The following is a 23779-nucleotide window of genomic DNA, read 5'->3' as shown; positions in this document are numbered from 1 at the left end:
TGGGGAAGATGGGAAGTGTAGTCCAAAACATCTGGAGGGCCGAAGTTTGGGGATGCCTGGACTAGAGAGATCCAACCTAAAGATGCAGGCACTTCTGAGATGGGGACAGAAGGCTGCTTCTATCAAAATCCTTTGCCTTGCATGCAGCATGAAACAGAGAGTCCATACTGATGTCCAAACCAGTCCACGAGGTGAACACTTTTAACTTCAGAACCACTCATTCACTTGCATCACACTGCCAAATCATGGGGAGGTTTTATCCATCCCAAAAGATGCAAGATAATGAAATCTAATAACAGGTGCCAAATAAAACAAAGCAAAAGTGGAATGGAATACTTTGAACTAAACATGGGGGGGGGGGAGGAATCCATACCAGAATCAAAGATAATAAATTAATGTTACACACACATACCCCAAAAAAAGGTGCAAGTCCAAGGAGAGAAACTCATACCCAGGTAGCTCTTTTCCACCTAGGAACCATTCAATAGACAGGTGAATTGCAACCTGCTATTCTTTACACTGAAAGGCTTCTTTTGCTGGTGATGGGTTAAAACATCACCCTCATTTTATGGACGGAAAACTCAGCCACCCCTAAAAGGAAAAGGAGCTGAAAATAAGCGGGCCAAAGAAAGGATTCTTGGTTCTCCCAAGGTGGGGATAGACCTCCAAGTGCCCTATTTTGCAGCATCCATTTTTATTTCTTCCAAAGTGTGCCTCATAGTGGCTGACATGACGAGTACCCAGAGTGCGGGCCATTGCAGCAAGTGGTATCCTTTGGCAACAAGTCGGCAGATACTTTTAGAAGAGCAGGGAAAGGAGGATACACCAGTGACAAAAAAAAAAGGGTTTGGACACTGTACAGGGAACAACAGGAGAGGCAGGGACACATACTTGCTTGCTCACTTTCTTGTTTCCTTTGGGGATTTTTCCAGAATTATCGCGACCACGGCTGCAACAGCAAAGAAAGGTGCAACACCTCAATTTTACGAATGGAAATGAGTCATTTTATAATGTTCCCCACCCAAAGTAATAAGTCATTAAATTGGTTAGCTTAGTATCCTGAATCTCAAATTGGTTATATATCCTTTTATTGCAAAAGGTATCTGTTAAAATCTAATGGATGAATCAATTAATTTGTTAAAAAGGCAGTTTCATTCACCTTTAATCTTGAATTGATTTTAAGGTGACTTAAGATCTTTCAAGGGACACGGGTGGCGCTGTGGGTTAAACCACGGAGCCTAGGGCTTGCTGATCAGAAGGTCAGCGGTTCGAATCCCCGCGACGGGGTGAGCTCCTGTTGCTCGGTCCCAGCTCCTGCCCACCTAGCAGTTCAAAAGCACTTCAAAGTGCGGGAAGGTAAACAGCGTTTCCGTGTGCTGCTCTGGTTCGCCAGAAGCAGCTTTGTCATGCTGGCCACATGACCTGGAAGCTATACGCAGGCTCCCTCGTCCAATAATGCGAGATGAGCATCGCAACCCCAGAGTCGGTCACAACTGGACCTAATGGTCAGGGGTCCCTTTACCTAAGATCTTTCAACTTGCTCTGGATTCTCCCCACTCAATCCCAATTTACTGGTCTTCTCATTCTTTTCCAAAACTGTTGAGACTTGTCTTCCCTTTCCACAGAAAGGGTGCAGAATCCAGGGGCCAGGCTCCCCACTCCTCACTCGGAACCCCAAATCTCAAAAAGCTGCAGGGGACAAAGGGAAACAACACCCTTTCCTGACAACCAAGGCTATACGAAGCCAAGGCGACTTGTCTAGTGGCACCTACCCTTTTCCTGGGCCTCCAACGGATACCACTTGCATGCCGAAGGAACCCTGCCCACGAGATGGCTTGCTTCCAGCCCACTGGCCCACCACCATGCCAGCAATCTCCAATTTGCCTCCTTGTGGCGGGATAGGGTGAAGACCTAGAAAAAGGGAAGAATCAGTAAGCAACAAAGCAGAGCAGGCTGGTTTTCACCCTATTTGAACACCTGCACCCACAGCTGAGGGTCTCAAAGTCAAAGCATGAGTTGGAAAGAAATGGCCCTACCGCAAACGCAACAGAGATCACTGCACAGATGGAGGGCAGGTGAGGAAGCAAAACTGTTTCTGGGGCTGTGCTACTTTAGACTGCGGGTGGGGAACAGCTTGGTTTAGCATCTCCCCTAAAAAGAAAATAAACCCACCCCTACCCCGAACATTAAAAAGTGGGAGTGGGGTAACCTGCAGGAGGAAGTTTGTGCAAATTCGATCAAGAGCTTCCTGCCAGGGCAAATAGGATTATGATGTAACTCCCAGTGGCTGGCTCACTATTTGCTAGGAGAAGCAGGATATATATCATATGAAGCAAACACGTAACAGAGGCAACTGGAAGCACAGCAACTTACCTGTGAAGCCTCTGGTCCTCCCAGGGGCTGAAGGCTGAACAGAACCAATGGCGCGAGGGTAGAGAGGCATAGGGTAAAAGGATGGGGCCATGGAAGATACAAAGGGTGGAGGTGGGAGCAGGGGAGGCGGAGCCTGGCGGTTGAAATTGATGCCTTCCAGGATGCTCTGCCTCATCTTCTCTACCTTGGACACCTGTTCATTCTGTGAATCAAGGAGGAGTAGGGAGTAAGGGAGACAAAAAAATAACTGAACCAGACTTTGATGGTATTATGCCGTAGAAGTGCCAGGCAATTCCCACTGCCGTATCCCTCCAGTAAAACAATATCAAGGTCACAGAGTGTAACTAGGGTGGGCCAGTTAGGGCACTTTGCCCTGGGTATGATCTGGGAAGAAGGGTGCCAAGGGCACATATCATGTGCTGCACTGACAATTATTTGAACAGACGATGGAGAATGTGATCCCATCAAAGTTAAGCACTTTGACTCCCCCACTGTAATCGGTAGGATGTAAAAATGCCTAACAAGATTGAGAGCCGTGTGCTGAATTCTATTCAGTATGAAGTAATTAAGCATGTTCTCCAGATAATAGATTGAAGCTAGATACCAGTTTGCTCAGAGGCTTGGTCATGGCAGCAGGCCAGGCAGAGTGGCAGTTTCTCATTAGCTTTGTGCCTGCAGCTTAACAATACACAAAAAAAGCACATTCACATGTTGAATACTGCTGGTGGGTGGGTGCTGCAGTGGGGGAGAGAGTAACTAAAGGCATTAGACAGCAGCAGCCAGAGAACGTTTGACAACACTCTTAGTTTCACCTACAACTAGGAAGTGAGCATGTGTAGAATGCACAGGAACAACTAGATGTGGCACCGAATCAAGGACTAAGCAGCAACTCAGAAAGTCAGCAGCAGGATCAACTGCTCAGCAGCCACTTTCTTCTAGGAATGCTAACCCTTACCTGTCCATCACACAGGTCTATCAGGGGTGTCTTTTCCCACGTGGCTTTGATTAGCTTGCTCTGGAAAAGCTTCCCGTCAAAGTAGATCCATGGGCAGCAATGTTCCCAAGGGACGGGCTGCCCGCATGCATCATTGGCGAAGAGGGCTGTGTCCACTCCGCTCATAAATAGAGCAGCCAGCTGAACTCCTCGGGGATCCAGCTTCTCAATCTGCAATGGAAACAACATACTGTACCTTTAGCCATCAAAGGAATTCATTTAAGTAACAGTCCCCCACTTTGTCACGGAGACCTCAGTTACTGAGTGAGTTACCCACGAGCCTGTATTTGTAATGCAAGAGAGAGCAACAATGCGGCTTAGCAGAGGAAAATGATGATGTTGGTGATGACGATGACGACAAGTATCAGATGTAAGCCTGAGACACAGCACAGGGCTTTCATTTCTGACCTCCAAAGTCAACCAAGCCAGACCTACTTGTATGAACATCACAGGGTTAAAAAGAGGAGAGCAGATCCGTCAAAAGTGTCTTTTGAGGTCCCTGCTCTCAATAACCCTGGAGAGGTTAATCTACTACATAAAGGGCCAGAAGCAGGAACTGGGTGCAAACACCCCAAACCAAAATTTGTTAGGGCTCAGGCCTGTTCCACCAAATCTTCCCATCTTCCCAGACCTCTCTCTGCCAGATGTTCTCTGTGCACCAAACTTTTAGTGGCTCTACACCGGGCAATGCGTTCTGGAGTCGCGGCTCATGTGGGTATCATACTCCCACCCTCTCTTCTCTTAGCCACGTTTATCACTTTTCTACCTATCCCTTGCTGGACCATGCCCCATTTTTAAAGGAACAAAAATAATAGATGCAAATACCTCCAGGTGTGTATGGCGTGTCCTTCCTTCCCAGGGAATACCTGCAACCTGTACCCTCCCTCCATATTTAATATATTAAGAAGCAGGGCTCTCTTCCAGAGGTCATGGTTTCTGGCTCTCAAGCAGACCTGAACCCCAGCACCTCTTTCTTTAACAAAAGGAGTGCTGGCTCTACTGCTTCAGGCAACTTTTATTTCTCCAAAGATTTTTATTAAAGTTTTCATGATACAATAAAATAGTATCTAAGACAAATAGAATCAAAAAGACAAGAAATAGAGGAGAGAGGGAAGAACAAGAAAAGAAAGAAAGAAAGAAAGAAAGAAGAACAGATAGGAAACATTAACACCAATAATAGTAATAATAAAAAACACCAAATTATATGTATATAGCCCTCTCTCATAAACTTCATAAAGACTGCAAAGATCAAATCCAAGCTCAATCTTACCTTCAGTTCTTGAAGCTGATCTGGCTCATATAGCTGAGCAGACACAGCCTGGGCCAGGAAGGCGTCCAACTCATGCCTATGCAGAATCCGACCCCCAGGCCACTGTATCATGTATCTTAAAAGAAAAAGAAAAATATAACAGAATTTATAAATCAAAAGAGTTACTCCACCACATACTGGGGAGGAAAGGAAACCCAAGGGACACTTCCCGGCTTCTTTTTCTATTTACCTTTAATGCAGGAGGAGGTTACAAGCGTTTTAACAGGAACTCAACATTAATAGCTAGCTAGATAGGTATCTACACCTTGTATTTTCTTGGAAACTCAAAATGGGCAAATAGAATGTACTTTCAGTTACTAGGGTAAGTTTTGAGCCTCAAGTCAGGAGACGATATAACTGGCACTCCACCCTCCCGTACACAGAGCCACAATTCTTCCAAATCCAGCTGTGCCTTTCCACCCATCCTGTCTCAGGAGCCCTCTCTCCTGAGCATTCCCGCCCATCATGCCCAGACCTGCCCCACTCACCGTAGCACACAGCACATAAGCAGCAGGTGTGTGGGGACATTGGCGGGATTGAGCATGCCGGGGGTGTCTGATTTCATACAGGCCAAGAAGGCTCTCATGCGTCGGTTCTTGTCCTCCACTGCTTTGCCCAGCCACAGCTTCTTGAGGTTGGGACATGTCCACTCTCGAAAAGCAAGGGCTGATACCAATTCTGGAGTCTGTGGGGATTTCCCCTTGTACGCCGACCATTCCTTGACGATAACAGGAGGAGCTATGGAGGAAAGAACAGGGCCCACCTGACTGCGAGGATAAAACACCTGAACACTGTGGCTTTCAGGGCCACCTGAACAGGGCCCACCTGACTGCGAGGATAAAACACTGAACCAGGATGCTGCCTATCAATGACGACTGAACCTACTCAGCAGGTATGTACTCCAAGTCAAGGCCAACCTGTACCGCAGTTCAACACAATGGGCAATTAAAAAAAAGGCCCTTGCTGCCAATGAATTCTCCATATTCCAAAAAGTGCCCAGGATACCTCTGGGAGGCCCACCTTCCACTTATATGAACATAACACTGGAACAGTAAAGCAACCACAGGTTGAAGAAGGGATCACCTACTTTTCACAGGAATACGCTTGCGCACAGCCAGCCGTTCCATCCGCCTCTGGGTCTCAGCCACACTGAAGAGGACACCATAGACATGCTGCCGTGCAGCCCGGAAAAGGACAGCTGCTGGCGGCAGCTCAGTGTTGCACTCGTCTTCAATGCACACTGGGATCTTGATTTCACCCTGGAATGGAGTGTTGGAAACTGAGGGCCCAGGACTGCTGGCTCTCAGCCCCTGTGCTGCCCTCCAAGGCACCCCACAGAGAGCCAGTTAAAATAACTCAAAAGATCCACTGCCCACCCCCCACCTCACCTTCGTTAGGACATGGTAGATGAATGGGTACATAAGCCCCCGCCGGTGCCGGTGCTCAGCCACCCGAAGCACCTCGGGGGCAACAGCGGGCAGGGGCGGGGTGGTGATGTCCATGTGGTTGCGAGTGGCCATGGAGAGCAGCGAAGGAATGTGAGCCTCAGGGCCGCTCAGGCTCCTCTCCGAGTTGCCAGTGCCCCCAGGCGGCTGCCCCCAGCCCTGATTCATCCTCTTCTCAGCCCCAGGATCCTCCCAGCCAGACTTGTGAGGTCCGGATTCAGAGACGTGGCTGCAGCAGTGAGAGGAAAGGGATAAGCTAGCAGTCCAACACCCCATGGCAAGCAGCAAAGCCTGGACTTGCCCCTTCTATCCAGAACTGAGGAATCCTCCTGGCTCCACCATCCCTGCTCAATGCTACGCACTTTCCCAGACACATGAACAGCAGTCATGGGCCCCTCAAACCCACCTTCCTCCCTAACATCCACAGTCTGTCCTGCAGATCTCAGAATGCCGCTAGGTCCCCACTCACTTGGAGGTGGTTCCGTTGTGCTCTTCTCCATCAGAGGAGGAGGAGGGCGAAGACCCAGGCCCAGACGATGGGGAGGGTTTGGAACTCAGGTGGTGGTTGGGGAACTTGGCGTGGCAGTTGTCATATGAACCAGGCCAGTTGTTGAAGTGTCCACCCTTCAGAGCAGGGTCCTCATGGAAAGGGGCTGCATCCACCAGGCCATGCGGAGAGAAGAGAAAACTGGAGCCAGGGCCGGGAAGGAAAGACGAAGAGGTGGCAACACCGCCATGAGTGGAAGGTGGGTGGTACTGCATCTTTGGCCCCATCTGAGGTGCAAACTGGAGATGGAAGCAAAGGGGGAAAAGGGGTTGACAGATTGTAATTGGGGCTACCTGAGCAAACCTGGAGAAGGGCCACAGCTTAGCAGCAGAGAACACGCTTTGCAGGCAGGTCTCTGATCCCCAGCAGTAAAAATGGGCTTAAAGAACAAGTGATGCAGTAAAAATGGGCTTAAAGAACAAGTGATGAGAGAGACCTTTGCATGAAACCCTGGACAGCGACTGGCAGTTAGAAATAGATGGAGCCGTAGCCTGATTCAGTATAAGGCATTTTTATGTGTTTCTGCATGGGAGGAGGGGTTCAAAGCACTGAAATTTCTCCCTTCGGAGATACGGTCCAATTCTCTTTCTGCGATCATGTACTGTCTAAATCTTTAGCTCAAGCAACTATAAGTTAGAAACATGAGTTTTATTTTTTTTAAAGGCTGAGATGCTTATGATGATAACATGCGTCAGATGCCACATTCCATATGGTATCACAAACCCATGGAATGTGCACAGCCCTGGCTTGGCAGAAGATGCAACACAACAGATTGTAAAGGGGGCAGTGGTAACAAGAGGGGATCATTCTCATGGTACAGTTTTATAGCTCTCCTTGAAACGGGATCAAATGCTCGCAAGAGCACCTGCATATGAATGATCTGCAGGTGCAGACCTACCCTTTGCAAACACAGAATTTGGCCTTGGTCAGCAGATTTATACTGTATGAAGAATGAGACAGACTGCAGTAGAATTCCAGACTGTACTACTTCAGTTTGAGTGCATGAGGGAGAGAGTGTCATGTTTTTGAATGCTGTAAACTAGAGGAATAAGAGCCTCTTCTTTATGTGCTAGTCAGTTATATGTATGTGGCTTTTTGCATAAGAGAGCATTTTAAAAAATGACACATGAATACCCCTTGCTGCCTGAAGTAGCATAATCCAGAATTCTACTAACGTACCTCACCCTCTGCTGAAATACAAATAAGCTTGTTGTAGGCTGGGCTTGCAACAGGCAACAGTCTCCACTCAGTCACCCAAGGAGCAGTAAGGAGGCACAGCCACTGACCTGTCTATCCTGAACACAGTAATGGCCAAAATTATCAAGAAAAGCTGAACATCTGCCTAAAGCAAGTCTGGAGACTTACCACAGCTTTCCCAGAAGGGAGCGGTACCATTGGATTGCGGTTCATAGGTGCTGCCCCTCCAAAGTGGTTGGGCCCAAAAGCTGGAACTGAAACACAGAATTGTCACCTTGTTAAATACAGGAATCTCCATTTTCCCAGCACACCCTTGCCAGGACCATTAAAAAGACCGAGTGAGGATACCTGCCAATGTACAAGTTGGTTAAACTAGGATGTGGTTGATGAACATTTCAAAAAGCAGGTGTGAGCAGGGAGAGCCATATTTTTGTGTTATGAAGCAAAGTCATTTATGTCTTTCCCAAGCTGGTGACTCTGACTTTGTACCTTTGGCCAACTTTGTGGTACTCTGCCATGCTGAAACCCCTGCACATGGCAGCATGGTTTGGGGAAGTGGTTCTCAAAAGATCTGTGTAAATCTCCTGAGAAGAGGGTGGTGTTCAATACAGAATGAGGACACATACTTCGGTCCAGAAATCCTGGAGGAATTTTGTTTGAAAAGTCACCCCAGACCCAAAAAAGAAAGGAGGCGGTGCTGATTGATATACCAGTTCTCCTGTCCAGCAAAAGGTACGGTAAATAATACGCTGCAGTTCACTGGCTAACCATTGTTCAATTTTCAACAGATTCCATTCTTCCTCTCATTATTGAGATTCTTGCAAAAGATGCTGGACTAGAGGAATTTAAAGTCCATCAAGGCACCTATATCCTTAAATAAGAATGCATACTCAGAGGCACTTAACCCAGATTAGCTATGCCTTGTTAAGAGATCCTGAGAATGCACTCTTGTTATGTAACTTTAACACACAACTGTGGACAATGAGGAATGGCTGTTAATAGTAGTTTTGTATGAGGGCAGAATGTGTGAATGGCTCAATGAGATTACCAGCACCTGGCCTGGAAAGGTGCTCCAGTGCCTTTAGCAGACCGTGATACAGAGAAGTTCCAAAAGGTGGAGTTTCTGGCTCCCTGTAATACATGGCCACTGGAAAAGCCACTCCAAACTTCTTCCAGCCACGTGGCTAATGAAAGGCACCCAAGCCCTCTTTGGGCCAGGAGGTGGCAACTCTAGAGAAAAGTGCAGACTTGATCTCTCCCAGCAGAGGGCGCCATAGGGTATAAGGCAGGGCCTCACCTTCTTGGACAGCGGGAGAAAACACGGCTGAGAGAGAGGTGAGGTTGACCAGCGCCGCCTGGATACTCACGAACATACGGGGACTGGCCCACTGGGGTAGGCGGTGCCTTCGTGGCCACGGAATAGTATTCTACAGCCTTCTTGAAACGCTCAATTTTATCTTCGGTCCTGGACTGGGGAGGAACCAGAGGAAAAGCAAGTGACAGGGGCGGGGACAGGAGTGCAGCCAACTGCAAGTCGCAATGGCATTTGGTGTGAAAATCCTACCGCCAGCTCAAGCCGACCAGCACAGAGGGCTATATAATGTTATGCGATCTGCTATTGTTATGGGGTTGGAGGCACAGACCACTATGAACCAACCAGCTGCTGTGGACTGCAGAAGTGCTGAAATGGGAACCCAGGATCTAACCCTCATTTTAGCAGTCCCCATAAATAAGCCTCTTTTCCTTCTGCGAATCCCTTTATCCCAAACCTCTCCACTGTCTGCAACTTTCACAGCAGCCGCGAGGATAGGTGGAAATTTAGCCCTGTACCACAGGCTCTGTCTCACCTGGGAGTGCTTGAAGACATCTCTCCCTATCACATCCAAGTTGGAGGGATTTTTGATGGAGCTGACATACTCGGACACAGCCTTGATGACTACATCACAGGGTGGCAGGACCAGCTGATGGGCACGCACCTAGAACCAGCACACAAAGCACTTAAAATTCCTGGCAAGGGCAAACAGCAGCAAGGCAACACCTCAGTGCTCCACAGACCTGGTAAGCAACAAGTTCTACCAGAGGGCTATTTTGAGGAGGAAAGGTGACGGTCCCCACACCCACTGAGTGGATGAACAGGAAGCCCTACTGCCGCAGACACCTGCTCTTTCTACAAGTCTCTTTCTTCTCTGGACTTGCAAGGGGGTGCCGTAGGAGATACATGGCTTGTACCTTTCAGGAACCAAATTTGGCCCTGGTGTCTCCCAGTTGCTGATCCCTAGTGCAGAAGCATGGTGCTCCAAGATCCTGAATTGGCTCCACCCTATTATGCAGCTCTTGCTAGTGACAGCTCACCTGGTTCAAGTGCCTTATCCTAAAGCAGGATCCTCTGCGCATCTGACTTTGATGCCAGAGTTTAAGGGCAAATTCACATAACAATCATGTTTGTTGGGGGATACAACATATTGTTTGGCATTTGCTATAGTAAAGAAATATGAAGGAAGATTGCTGGAATCTCTAAACATGAAGGGATATGAAGTGAGCATACACCAGGAAAGCAGCAAATCGGCCATGGCTCCCTGCCATACACCCACTGCATGTCTGAAGTCATATTATCTCCTCTTCATACGTTTTTGTGTTTGTCAAGTTACTTGGGAGGTACTCATTTTCTCAAACCATCAGGCGAGACCCTTCTCTGGGTGCGCTCCCATCACCTTAAGGGGCATGGCTTTCTCAGGAATGGTACCCTCCTTATCCCCCTTCACTTCCCAAGACTTTTCTGTTTCGCTAGTCCTCTGGGCAAGCATCACTAATGTACTTTGTTTTATCCTGGCTGTTGTAGCAATTTAAAATGTTCTAATTCCATTATAAGTTTTGCGTGGCATTATTATAACTATTTCCTAAGCCCCCTTAAGAACCCTTGTGGGGCTAGAAGACATACCTTTTTACACACAAAAAGATACTTCCAACACAAATCAAACACTGGCATACCCCTGGCAAATACGACTGCCTAGGGCATAAAGCATGTACTGATCTTTAACAGCCAGCAAGGAGCATGACATTGGCAGAGAAAAAGGAGAGTAACCCATGCCAGAGGTTTATCATGATTTTCCTCTTCTTGCTGTGTCCATAAAAATTCCTCCAGCTATATGAAGCTGTGGCAGTAGTTTAAAAACAACAAACAAAACCAAAACCAAAAAAATGATGCTGAAAAAATGCAACCCGATCCTTCAAGGGTCATGCTGTGTCTCTTTTTTTTCCTAGACCTAGCCTAACCCCATTATATCTCTATACAGAAGTTGCTGAACTACAAATTCCATCATGTCTGACCACTGGCCATGCTGGGGCTGATGGGAGTTGGAGTCCAACATCTGGAGAACTACCAGCCCCCACATGCTCCACTCCTCTTCCAGAGCTAGGGACAGAAATCTTAGTTTTTATTAGCCTTGGTCCAAACTGCACTTCTCCCACTTGTCTGAACGACAAATGTCGTACTGAGTTCAAGCAGAGCTATCTTCAGCAGCACCACTCTAAACATCAGAGCCACCCTTTCCCAGAAATGGTTTCGAAAGCACCACCTCTCCCGCCGCTCCTCAGAAACAACCATGTCTCCCAAGAGTTGCGGACAAAAGATTTTGGAGTGCTAGTTCCCATCCACCTCTCAGTCTTTTTTCCTTAAGACACCACTGCACCAGTTCATCCCCCGAAGGGCAATCCCTTTGCAGCCCTTTCAGTCCAGGGTTTCCTGCCTTGCTGCCCTCGAGACAGGAAATGGGGGTGCTGGCACTACCTTGAGTGAAGCTAGTGGGTGGTCGGGTCCAAGAAGGCTCCAATGGAAGGCAGCCAAATCTTCATCTGGAAGGATGTGGTTCCCTGGGAGCAAAAAGGGGATAATAACTGAACAACTGCCAACAAACAAGAGGATTCAAACCCTCTTCCCCCCCCCCCAATCCATTTCTCTGCCTTTCCAATAGGTAAAGCACAGGTATGCAGAAACAGGTCTCACTGGATTGAACCTGCTAGAGTTAAGGTTGAAGCACATTAAGTACAGCATGCTGCTAAAGACTCTCCTGCACACAACACACACATATCTACATTCTAGTACTGTATAGAAGTTATATACTTTTGCATGGAGGTGGCGCTATGGTTAAACCACTGAGCCTAGGGCTTGCTGATCAGAAGGTCGGCGGTTCGAATCCCTGTGACGGGGTGAGCTCCCGTTGCTTGGTCCCAGCTCCTGCCAACCTAGCAGTTCGAAAGCACATCAAAATGCAAGTAGATAAATAGGAACCGCTACAGCGGGAAGGTAAACGGCGTTTCCATGTGCTGCTCTGGTTTGCCAGAAGCGGCTTTGTCATGCCTGCCACATGACCTGGAAGCTATACGCCGGCTCCCTCGGCCAATAATGCGAGATGAGCGCGCAACCCCAGAGTCGGTCACGACTGGACCTAATGGTCAGGGGTCCCTTTACCTTTTATATAATTTGCACATGTTCCTCCAGCTGAAACAAAGTACAAACTGAATCCAAGCCCAACAAAGATGGCGAAAGTCCATAAGGAAAGTGTGCCTGGAGTTATCAATACCTCATTCTGAGAGGAGCAACTTGAATTCTCTGTCCACATTCAATTTCTCTCTGTGGAAGCTTCTTGTGCCAGCAATGACCCAGAAACTGCAAGCACATTTGGCTCCAATCCACGTTCTAGACTTCTGCCAGTATAGTGTTCAGCTGGAGTCATAGCTATTGTTCTTATGGCCTTGACCATAGGTATGGTGGACCACTTACAGAACCACTTTCCAGATGCTCCCACAGCCTCACTCAAAGCCTTTTCCCTGAGGAAAATATTAAGCACTCATGCCCTGAACAGAATTTAAGTTCTCTCTCATCTTCACTGGACATTCCTCTTCTTTCTCATATTGAAAAGACACACATTGGTGAGGGGCTGTAGCTGCCATCCCAGTTAAAAATACCTTATCCTGGAGAGCTCCTGCCAGTCAGAGCAGACAATACTAGGCGGGATGGTCTAACTCTGCACGGATCCAATATAGCAGAAGGCGGCTTCATATGTTCAGACAACCTTCTGGTTTCTTTCTAGTTCCTGCCAATACTAGTGCAGTGTAGTGATTTAGCGTGTTGCACTAGGACCCCACTCAGCCATGAATGGTGACCTTGGGCCAATCAGTCTCTTAGCCTAACCTACCTCACAGGGTTGTGGTGAAGATAATTAAGGGTGGCGGTGAAGAACCATGTGTCCCACCTTGAGCTCCTTGGAGGAAAGGTGAGATATAAATGTAATAATTAGATAAATAAATACACAGCAGCCCTTCGCCAATATCTGGACACATCCTAACCCTCTTTTTCTTTCCCCCCAGATCAGATACTCCCAACTTGAGTAGCACCAAACATTGAAGTTGGGGGGAAGTTGGGAGTTTGAAAATGATTTTAGCACCTGTGATTTGACAGCCCTTCCTGGGTGTCTCTTAAGCCCAAGAGATACCAGACATTCCATCTGTAAAATTAAGCTGGATCTTGGCTTTGCCCAGAGACACCCTGGGAATGCTATAGTTAGGCAGAGAAAAGGTTGTGTGTGAAACATTTAACTAACACAATTTTTGAGAACTTGTACCCCTCATTTTAGTGGGACGCGGGTGGCGCTGTGGGTTAAACCACAGAGCCTAGGGCTTGCCAATCAGAAGGTCGGCGGTTTGAATTCCCGCGACGGGATGAGCTCCCCTTGCTCGGTCCCTGCTCCTGCCAACCTAGCAGTTCGAAGGCACGCTACAGTGGGAAGGTAAACGCCATTTCTGTGTGCTGCTCTGGTTCGCCAGAAGCGACTTTGTCATGCTGGTCACATGACCTGGAAGCTGTACGTCGGCTTCCTCGGCCAATAACGCGAGATCAGCGCCGCAACCTCATAGTCAGTCACGACTGGACCTAATGGTCAGGGGTCCCTTTACCCCTCATTTTAAAGTCAAGACACTGAAATATATGTTGCTGAACTGTGCCACTGCCTACTCCTGCTGATTTTATGTTTCACTCTTTTTACAGCCTTCACAACAACTGTGGGAGGTGAGTTAGGCCAAGGGAGAGCATCTTGCTCATGGCTGCCTAGTGAGCTTTTTGCCCAAGCAGGGAATTGGACCTAAGCCTCTGAAACCTTCACTCACTTCACCACTCAGCCAATCCAGTTTCAACATACCTAGCAAGGCAGCAAAGATGGGAAAGCTGCTTAGCTTGAGGCCCAGCTGCTTGGCCACTTCTTGCATCAGGAACTGGTTGGTGGTGAGGTTCTTGCCATTCCAGCTCAGTTTGAGGGCATGGGAGCTATAATAGGAGGGTATGTTGCAGAGGGCATACTCAGAGTCATGGGCAATGAGCCCATGGAAACCATTCTCCCGGAAGAAGGATACCACTTCCTGATGGTGATCCTCCAGGCTCTGGAACACCTGCAGAAAAGAAGGGACACGGCTGAGTAAAAAGGCACACTGCAGCAAAGCTCTTTCGTGCTTTCTGTTAAGCCCACCCAGTACAGAATTCACTTCAGGGCAATTCCTTCACAGACTCCATCTGCTTATATACGCAGGAAAGCGGCTCACTTCCCTTTGGAAGCTGAAAGGTATGGCATGTGAATATCAAAAATGTCATCAGAACAATGTCTGGACATCATGTGTTTCAGTTTCATGCTGTTCGGCAAACTCTGGTTAAAGTTAACCATGGTCTGTGATAAATTCAGGGCAAATATAACACTAAAGAGGAAGGAGAATTAGAAGGGGGAAGGGAGTGGGAAGGAGGAGGGCCCTATCTCTTAACCATAATTAGGAGGTTGTAAAATATTACATGTACACTAGATTTAGGTGTTGACAATTTTCAAGAGAGACCCCACACTACAGGTTTTATCTCATATCAAGTGGGTCAACAGCCTTCCTGCCTTCCTTCCTTGTTTCTCAAGAAAAAGACATATAAATTACACCAGAGATTACTGCTATGCTGCTTGCATGTGCCATCTGGCATCCATGAATTTCTGAGTTTTTCTATTCCCTTCCCCCTTTGGTCATGAGGTGGTGAAGATGGTTACCTGTTTCTCACTTGAAAAGTACATAGGGCTGAAGGGGGAAGCTGGAAGAGTGATTTTCTTTGTCACTTCCCTTTTCAGCTCTATGTGCTTCTCAGGACTCACAGTCCCAGACCTGACTTTTACCTAGACCCCTTGGGAAAGAGAAGTGTGTGCACTTCTATCGTTCAGTCCTGGTGGTATGAGGGTGGAGAAGAGAAGTTATCAGAAAGCATGACACCCACAGCACTCACTCCAATTGTGCCCAGAGGCCCAAAATGGTTGGCACCCGTAACCTATACAGTTAATGGTTTACTGTGATTCCCTACATATTTCTCAAGAGGGGAAAGAGGCTGGAAAGCTATTTTAGTGTGAGAAAGAAACCAAGCAAAACCAACTGGAAGCAAAACAGAAACTCTTAAAAACCAAAGGTGATTAATGGCAAAGCAGCAAGAACATGGCTGTTTATAATCTTTCAAATCAGGATTTTAAAAAACAATATAAAGGCAGATCCTGTTTCTTTGACAACCCTATTATCCAACTACTGAACATTTAAGGGATTGGGTCCTGTCACTGTAATCTTAAGGCTTTATTCCTCTGCCCCAACCCAAAAATAAATAAATTATTTGACATTTAATGGGAAGCAAGACATTACTCTTGCTATAAATGGCGGCCACTAGCATTTCCTTGGTGATCGTTAGTCCTTTAGCTGAAATCTTTAGCCCTTTCAGAACAACATTTTGCAAACCCCTGAGGCTTAAAGATCCTGTAACCAAAAAACATGAAAAGGGCCTCCTGAAGATGATGCAGAAGTATTTGCTAAGGAGGGTTAATGGATAAAATGATGGAATTCATTCCTACAAAACACAGTGATGGTTCACTAGCTCAATTAGCTTGTATAAACTATTTTTTGTCAAATTCATTGAGAATATGACCATCCATACTCACATCCATGATGGAGAAATACCTTTGATATTCAGAGGCATAAAACCTACTGAATACCAGGAGCAAGCCATCACCTGTGTGCTCCCAAAGGCTAGGCTGATAGCTAGACTACATAGACATCAGGCTGATTCAGCAAAGCTGGCTGCCTTCTCCCACCTGCAATTTTGGAAATTTAACTTCATTGGATCAGAAACCAGGGTGGATTTGATTTAAATCAAACTGATTTAAATCATGATTTAAATCACGATTTAAATCACTAGTCAGTAAGGCTTGATTTAAATCATAGTCGATTTAAATCACATGAAAAACTTAAATACTGTCCACTCCAAACAATCAGAAAAATATTGTTTCTATTCTATTCACTGAACTTCTTGAAACTGAGCACTGAAGGGGTTGTTTCTGTATTCATAGGTTTGTAGAACAATAGGATTAAGGTCTTTTTCTCAACTCTGTTCATGTTATAACATTTTTGCTGTGAAGAAGAGGCATATGATCTCTGTTGAGTCAAATTCAGTTTTGAGAACTGCAAAAGTAAACCAAGCATCTGTGATAATATCTTGTAGGCAGAGAATCTGCCCAATAATCTTACAAAAACCTCTGGAAGAGCATGACATTGTGAATGGATTAATGGCATTTATTTACCCCCAAAAATAAACATATACAACCTTATTCTACATAATTAAAAAACTAATCTTTATTTCATGGTGGAATAACCTTTGGATGGTAATATATTTTCCTCAAAAAGCATTTTATTTTTTTAAAAAATCCGATTTAAATCAAAAAAATCGATTTAAATCAAAAAAATCCGATTTAAATCAAAAAAATCCGATTTTTTTGATTTTTTTAAAAAAATCATTGATTTTTATCCACCCTGTCAGAAACCCAAGTGTGCCTCTGTTTCTCCTGCTATCTCTCAAACATCTGTCAATTTTTATTTTTATTTTTGTCCTTTCCTGTTTCCTGCATAGAATGATTCCACATGCACCCACCCAGTAAATACAGAATGCTGGTATTGCTGCCGATTGTTTTGCTTCATCCAAGAGCTTAAATCATTCTCTATCCTTCCTTTCTTATAGGTTCAGTGCCCTAAGAAACATTAGGAGCCATAGCAATCATCAGAAAAATAGCAAGACAAGTACCAAAATACTGATATGCATTTATCTGTATGTTACCAACATCTAGCATCATCACAATCTGTCCCCACACAGGCCAACAATAAGGCACAATAATTTCAAGACAGTGTTAGAACTTCACCAGGCGCCAGGTGTGTTTTGCGACTGGAGCAAGTCCAATTGTGACCACATGGAGATCTCTGGGTGCCAGGTTGGCGACTCACATCTCCATCTGGCTGCCCCTCCAACTTTCTTAAGCAGGTAAGCAGAAGAGCTTATTTATTGCATTTGTACCCCACCTTTTTCTCCAGGGAGTCCATGGTTCACCCCCCCCTCCTAAGTTAATTCCTACAATGACCCTATGAGGTAGGTTGAGAGGCTGTGACTGGTCCATGGTCTCCCAGTGAGCTTCAAGACTGAGTGGGGATTTGAACCCTGATCTCCTAGGTCCTGGTCTGATACTCAACCACTACACCACCCTGGCTTCCTAGAGTATTCCTGCTATGGGGCAGCTATATAAATTAGAAAGGTAAATAAATATGGGGAAAATCAAATGTCCCTTAGAGAAGGATCTGAAATACCGTGTTTCTCATATTTTAAGGCATACCTACAAAATAAGCCATGGCAGGGTTTCCAAGGGTTGGTGAAATATAAGGCATATCCCGAGAATAAGCCGTACCGGGTTGTGGTGGGAGGAAAAGGAAGATGCTGCTGCCACGAAGAGGAGCCACGAAGCCTCCAACACGAGGCAGCCGCTTCTCCGGGCTGCCTCAGACGGACGCCCCGCCACCTTCCCCCGCCACCGCGTCTTGCCGCGAAAAGCCGGCACTGAACGCAACTTCGGAGGTCTCCGAAGTTGCGTTCAGTGCCGGGGGAGGCAGGCAAGACGCGGCGGCGGGGGAAGATCTTCCCCCGCCAACGCTTGTCGCTGGCATGGGGCTTGGCAGCGGTGGGGGAAAGGCGCAGGATCGTTCCTTCGCCTTTCCCCCACCCCGCCCGACAGAGCCGGATCCGACAAAGCTTCTTGCTGTACCATACGTAATAAAAATAAGACATCAAAATAAGCCATGCTGTGTTTTTTTGAGGAAAAATAAATATAAGACGGTGTCTTATAATATGAGAAACACGGGTATTTTCCTTGAAGCTTGAATTTGTTTTATTCTGGATTCTTTTATTTGTTGTTTTAATGCGTTGTAAACGGCTTTGATATTTTTTATTTAAAATATAGAACAGTATAGAAATGAAGCAAATAATAACAACAAATTTCATTTTTAAAAAGATGCATAGACATTGTGTTGTGGCAACCATAACCCAGGTTTAAGGCACCATTTGGTGATTAGCTGATATACCTGAGTTTCTAACACCGTTTCAGGACCACCCATCCACACTTCGAAAAGACTGCACTCCTAAGGTAACACACTCACATGGTAGGTCACCGAAAGCCAAATTACATTCCAAAAATGAACAACAAGACAATTTGAAAAGTTATTTCTCATTACTAAAATCTTAGTTTAAGAGATTAAAGCCACAATCATGATAGACAGCACACAACATGGCCTCTGCTCCAGTACACAGTCCCCTAGTTTTTTCTTTTAAGGAAGGGGGGGGGGGAGAAAAGCAAGTTCCTAGATCTCTCCCTCCCTCTCTCTCTTTTTTACAGGAAGAGAACCTTAAAAACATGAAGGGCTATATATGCTAAATGCCTACAAGTGACATGGTATCTCAGTATAGAATCCAGCAGAAAGTTGCAGTACTTCACTGTGTATGAATCCCCATCTTTCCACATGTCTCTCTTGCTTTATATCCACACACTTACTGCTTCCAACCATTTTAAGAGCCTCACTCCCTGCTCTCCCATGACACACAGTATTGAAAACAAAATGGTTTCGTGCAATAGAGCAAAATTTAGACACACAGGCTGCATATCATAATGGACTTGAAGCACTGATTCTGAACTAAAAATGAACAGGGAGAATGGAATGGAATGCTCGGCAGCAAACTATTAAGAACTTTTGCTCTGATTTGAGGCGTCAGTTCCCTTCAATCCATCCAGCCCACAATATACAGAAATACAGAAATACACAGCATCCAAAGAGCTACTTCTATACTAGCCCAGGCTTGGGCATACCCAGTGTGTTTCCATTCCTCTTTTCTCTGCCCCCCCCCCAACCCTGACACAATGGAATAGCCGACCAACCTGGATTATTATAATCTGCTTTTGAAATCTCCCTCGGTTTTCAAAACTGCTCTGTGGTATGGGAACTAACATTTTGATAAGTCCAAGTTCAAAGCTTCTTTGGATGTATGGGACTTAATGTGGAATTGTTTGGATCCTGCCCACTGCAGATAACTGTACAACACCAAAACCTAGTGGGGTTCAACTGTTTCCCACCCCTAAGATTTAAAGTATGTTTTATGTCTCACTGATTTCAAATGGAGTGATTTAAGGGCAGATTCAACCCTCTCTCTGAAATCAACAGGGCTTTATTAAAAGTGTGTGCCCAATATTGTAAAACTGCTTTTCCAAATGCACTCAAAGTGGTGCTGAGAACACACTTTTTTTATTAAAAAAGGGGTTTATCATTTATTAAATGAGGCTGTATTTAAAGCTCATCTGTTTCAGGTCAGCTGTTTCCAAAGCTTATTCAACTTCAGCTGATCTCCAAGCCTTTGCTTGCCAATTTACCTTTGGCCTCAGGAGGTTACATGCAGCTATTTGAGGGAATTTAGCTGAAATCCAGTATTCTCCATCTGCAGCTAGACACGTTGCTCCAAGCACGCCATAAGAACAGTCTTGTTGGATCATACCAAAGGCCCATCTAGTCTGCATCCTATTTTCACACTGGCCAAGGAGTTGCTTGTGCTTCTTGTAAGTGTCTTTAATGTGTGTCTTTAAAAAGGTCAACCCATCAGGTTCTACACAGGAGATGGGCAGCTTATTCAACACTGAACGCTGTGACCAATTTCATATCTCACACATGAATGACAGAAATTGCACTGCATTTTTAAATGATCCTAAAAGATAACCAAGCTCCAGTTCACCATGGGCATACTGCAGATATTCTGCAGTACTAGATTTCCCAAATGGCTATCCTCAAATGTGAAAAACTTGCTGATCAACACTTGGAAAACCCTGGTAACAGGGACCTAGAAATCACAAGGATTGGATATACAACTTTGGGCTTGCCTTTAGTTGCTTTACACACAGCTTTGAAAGGTGTGTATGAGAGAGAAGAGAGACAGACAGACAGAGGGAGGGAGGGACTAACTAATGCAGGCTTCCTCAAACTCCGCCCTCCAGATGTTTTTGGCCTACAACTCCCACGGTCCCTAGCTAGCAGGACCAGTGGTCAGGGATGATGGGAATTGTAGTCTCAAAATATCTGGAGGGCCGAGTTTGAGGAAGTCTGAACTAATGTGTCTTTTACATTCTTAAATCGCTTTGCAAACATTAGCTCAGTAATCATGACACCAACCCTGTAAGGTTTATTGTCAGCATATAGGAGGGATCATATGAGAGGCTGAGAGAACAGTGGCTTGCCTGAGACCACATAGCAAGTTCGTGGCTGAAGTGAGATTTGAACGTGGAACTTCCTGGCCTCATGCTAACACCACTATGTGATACCAGCTGACATGGGACTAGCTCACACACCCACTTTTCCCACTGCTGATGCTGCTACTGCTACTTAATTCTATTCCCACTGCTCACAAACATCTGCCTACAGAGAGCTTTTTGATTGTCATTTCAACCAACCCCCTAACCTTGTAAGGATAATGTCAAATGCTGTGCAACATCCAGGACTCCAGGGCAACATAGAGACTTCTCTTGGTCAAGTTCAGATTTGAATTCCAGTTGCCAACCAAAGACTACATGAAGCACTGCATCAAATCATGCTGTAAGGGGATTCACCAATTCTTGTTCTTCCTGAGTGTGTCTGTATTACCTACAATTGGGGGGGGGGGAGCGACGGGACTACCCTATATTGCCTTACATTACTTCATCTAATGTACTTCTGCCATTTGCCCACTGCTAATTATGGGGAGCAAACAATCACCCTTCACAGGGTAAAATGATTCAAATATATTTTGATATGGATTAGCAGTATAATGCTTTAGACTAGAGCACTTCTCTGTGAGCATGAGGGTGTGGGTTCTAATCCTGTTGAATGTCATTTTCTTGTATAAAGCTTCTTGTAGTACGCACCTTGCTCTTATACCAGAAGCCTACAGAAGCAACTGCACATCCAACTGCACATCCAACTGTGCCCTAGATACTAACTTTAGGTGTTGGTCCAGTCTACATTTTTCTAGCAAATTTTAGTTTTCCTAGCAAAAATAAACAGTATAGAGTTTATACAGCCACAGAAAACTCAACCCATAAGGGACACTTTGCTAATTTCAATCCTACAATTGTCCAGGCTTGGCTTAAATAGGTGGCGCAAACACTCTTGCTATTATTTCTTATTGCACAGATGGTCACATAGAAGATCTGCCCAGAATTAGTCATGTTATTCTTTCAGCCGAACACAAATCTAATGCCAAAAACCTTGGCTTCAAAAATATTAATGAATCAATTAAAGAGAGATTACAAAATTTTAAGTACTTAAAAATAGAATAAAGAAGGAGAAGGGGCAGAATGTAGCAGGCTTGAAAAATGGATGGCTAGCATGAAAAGACACAGTACAAATTTGGTTAAAAAGCTGTCAGTCACTTGTGGTATGGAAGAATTGCAGCCTGTGGTAACTTTGTAAAAACTGTGCCTGTGGTAAGGAAGAATTTCTTCCAGATGACCAAGCAGTGGAGGTTTTATAACTAGGTAGAAAACTGACTATTCAGGCTGCCAATACGTCATAAATCGGGGTGAGGAAAACTGTGGCTCTCCAGATGTTGCTGGCTGGTGCTAATGGGAAATGAAAGCCATTGATATCTAGAAGGCTACATGTTCTCCACCCCTGCCCAGTGAAAACAGATGCACTTGGATGGACAACATAGCACACGTTTTTCAGTTAGAAACTTCTGCATAATTTATTTTTATATTTTGCAAGGCCAGGCTATAAGTCAAGAAGGATGCTCCACTGATTGATGTTTGGCTCTCAGGTGAACTACAACTCACATATTGACTTTGCCAGGAACACAATAGTCTCTAGGCTTTAGAATTTAAAATGTGTAGGGCAAAATAAAAGGTTAAGAGATATCAGTGGCAGACAAGGTGAGAGCGACACCTTTGCAAAATTCGTAGGCAGAGGGCCTTAATTGTAAGGGAAAGTGCCAGAAAGTGCAACAGGTGCTGAGTGACAAGGAATTCTGAAATAGAAAGAAATTTGGAAAACCATGATGGGAAACAGATAAATGAAATATAACAAAAATGCCCACTAAAATGGTAGTCGGGAAACAATGAGCGTGAAGAAGTGCAAGAACCAACAGAGATGGTCAACGTTTCCAAAGCAGAACTCTACAAAATGCAATGGGATGCGTTTGGGATGGTCGTGTGGGCCTTACCTTGACCCGGAATCGAATCATGGCCAAACGGACGCAGTGCCCCAAGCAGGCCGGGGGAAGGAACCAGGCCCGGGGTGGCGGGGTACCCTTGTTGCCCACATGCCCAGCAATGAGCTGGGCTGTCTGTCTCTCCGCCTGCGCCTTCCTGCCCCACTCAGGCAGCCTCTCCTTCCCGAGCCCTCCGTTGAAGATGACAGCCAGCTCTAGCCCGCCTTGGTAGAGGCAGGCCTGCGAAAGGGCAGCCAGGTAGCCCACCATAGCATTCCACTGGCCCCCACACACCCAGTCCGTCTGGTAGCCGCCGTAGAGACGCTGCAAGGCCGAATCTGCATCCACCAGGAGCCGAGCTGGGCACGGGCCGGCTCCTGGGCCGGGCAAGCCGGGCGAGGGCTGCGGGTGACCGTAGGGGCCAGCACCGACCACAGCTCCCAGGCCTGGCGCGGCCCCGGCGGGGTGCGGGTAGCCGGCAGGGGGGTGGAAGGCGGCGCAGTAGGCAGGGCCCCCGCCTCCACGGCCCCCGACGGCCCGCGCCAGCTTCAACAGGTCCACGGGCACCACAGCCCCCGGGCAGCGCTTTTCCACGAACTCTTGGAAGCCTTGCACCCCCATGGCCGCGCGCAGCGGAGGGGTGCAGGCCCCACTTCCGCGACGGGGCGGGCACCCCCGGAACCAGGACCTGGCACAGTCAGAGCTGCTCCAGCTCCTGGCGCTTCGCTCCTCACAGCGCCCGGTTCGTGGGAATGGACGCAGCCGCCATGTTGTAGCTTTCTTCTCCTTCTCCTCCTCCTCCTCCGCTCCTCCTCCTTCCCCCACAGCAAAAAACGGAGCCCGTCGGGAAGTGTAGTCCCGTTTCTGCTCGGTCTCTTATTAAGTCAGAAGAACCATGCAAGGCGGCACCGACTACAACTCCCGGCACGGCGGGAAAGGCGCCATCTTGTTATGATTTCTTCGCGCTTTCCAAGGGCCACATAGCTTCATGGGACTTGTAGTCTCAGGGAAAGCTGTTCTCTGGGCCGCCAAAAGCTGGAGTCGACCGACTTGAGACTACAAGTCCCGGTGGTCTGAGGGGTCCGCCATGTTTTTGTACGGACTTATCTCCCCCTTGTGAGTTTGCGCGGCCTCAAGGGAGGGGCGGAAGTCGGAGGCTCATTGCGAGTATAGACTTGCAAAGCGCCACAACCCCCAGCCAGTCCCGCGCGTCCTCATTTAAAGGCCTCCGCACGTTTTTGTTTCGCCGCTTGGTTTCACCGGCTCATGGGCAGTGCAGTTCCCCCACCTCGAAGAAAACAACATCGCTTCAGGGTTGGGCTCC

The 23779-nt window shown here is 46.6% G+C and overlaps 1 protein-coding gene across 1 annotated transcript in view; it reads right to left on the bottom strand.

The window, feature by feature from the left end:
- The window catches only part of FAM120C (family with sequence similarity 120 member C), a 34630-nt gene extending 11010 nt beyond the window's left edge, over positions 1-23620 (bottom strand). Inside the window, exons 1-15 of the mRNA XM_035097491.3 lie at positions 22468-23620; positions 14060-14306; positions 11653-11735; positions 9713-9841; positions 9233-9335; positions 8034-8119; positions 6591-6907; positions 6065-6350; positions 5764-5935; positions 5165-5414; positions 4638-4752; positions 3329-3538; positions 2374-2575; positions 1773-1911; positions 892-949 (exon numbers count right to left, since the gene is read on the bottom strand). Coding sequence (XP_034953382.1) covers positions 892-949; positions 1773-1911; positions 2374-2575; positions 3329-3538; positions 4638-4752; positions 5165-5414; positions 5764-5935; positions 6065-6350; positions 6591-6907; positions 8034-8119; positions 9233-9335; positions 9713-9841; positions 11653-11735; positions 14060-14306; positions 22468-23076 — 3006 coding nt within the window. The 5' untranslated portion in view covers positions 23077-23620. The remainder of the gene's footprint in view (positions 1-891; positions 950-1772; positions 1912-2373; positions 2576-3328; positions 3539-4637; positions 4753-5164; positions 5415-5763; positions 5936-6064; positions 6351-6590; positions 6908-8033; positions 8120-9232; positions 9336-9712; positions 9842-11652; positions 11736-14059; positions 14307-22467) is intronic.
- Positions 23621-23779: the final 159 nt, after the last annotated feature.

This window comes from Zootoca vivipara, chromosome 15, assembly GCF_965207765.1.
Source record: "Zootoca vivipara chromosome 15, rZooViv2.hap1.1, whole genome shotgun sequence".
Classification (NCBI taxonomy): Eukaryota; Metazoa; Chordata; class Lepidosauria; order Squamata; family Lacertidae; genus Zootoca; species Zootoca vivipara.
Note: the sequence above shows the minus strand (reverse complement) of the source record. Positions and strands in the feature narration are given on the sequence as shown.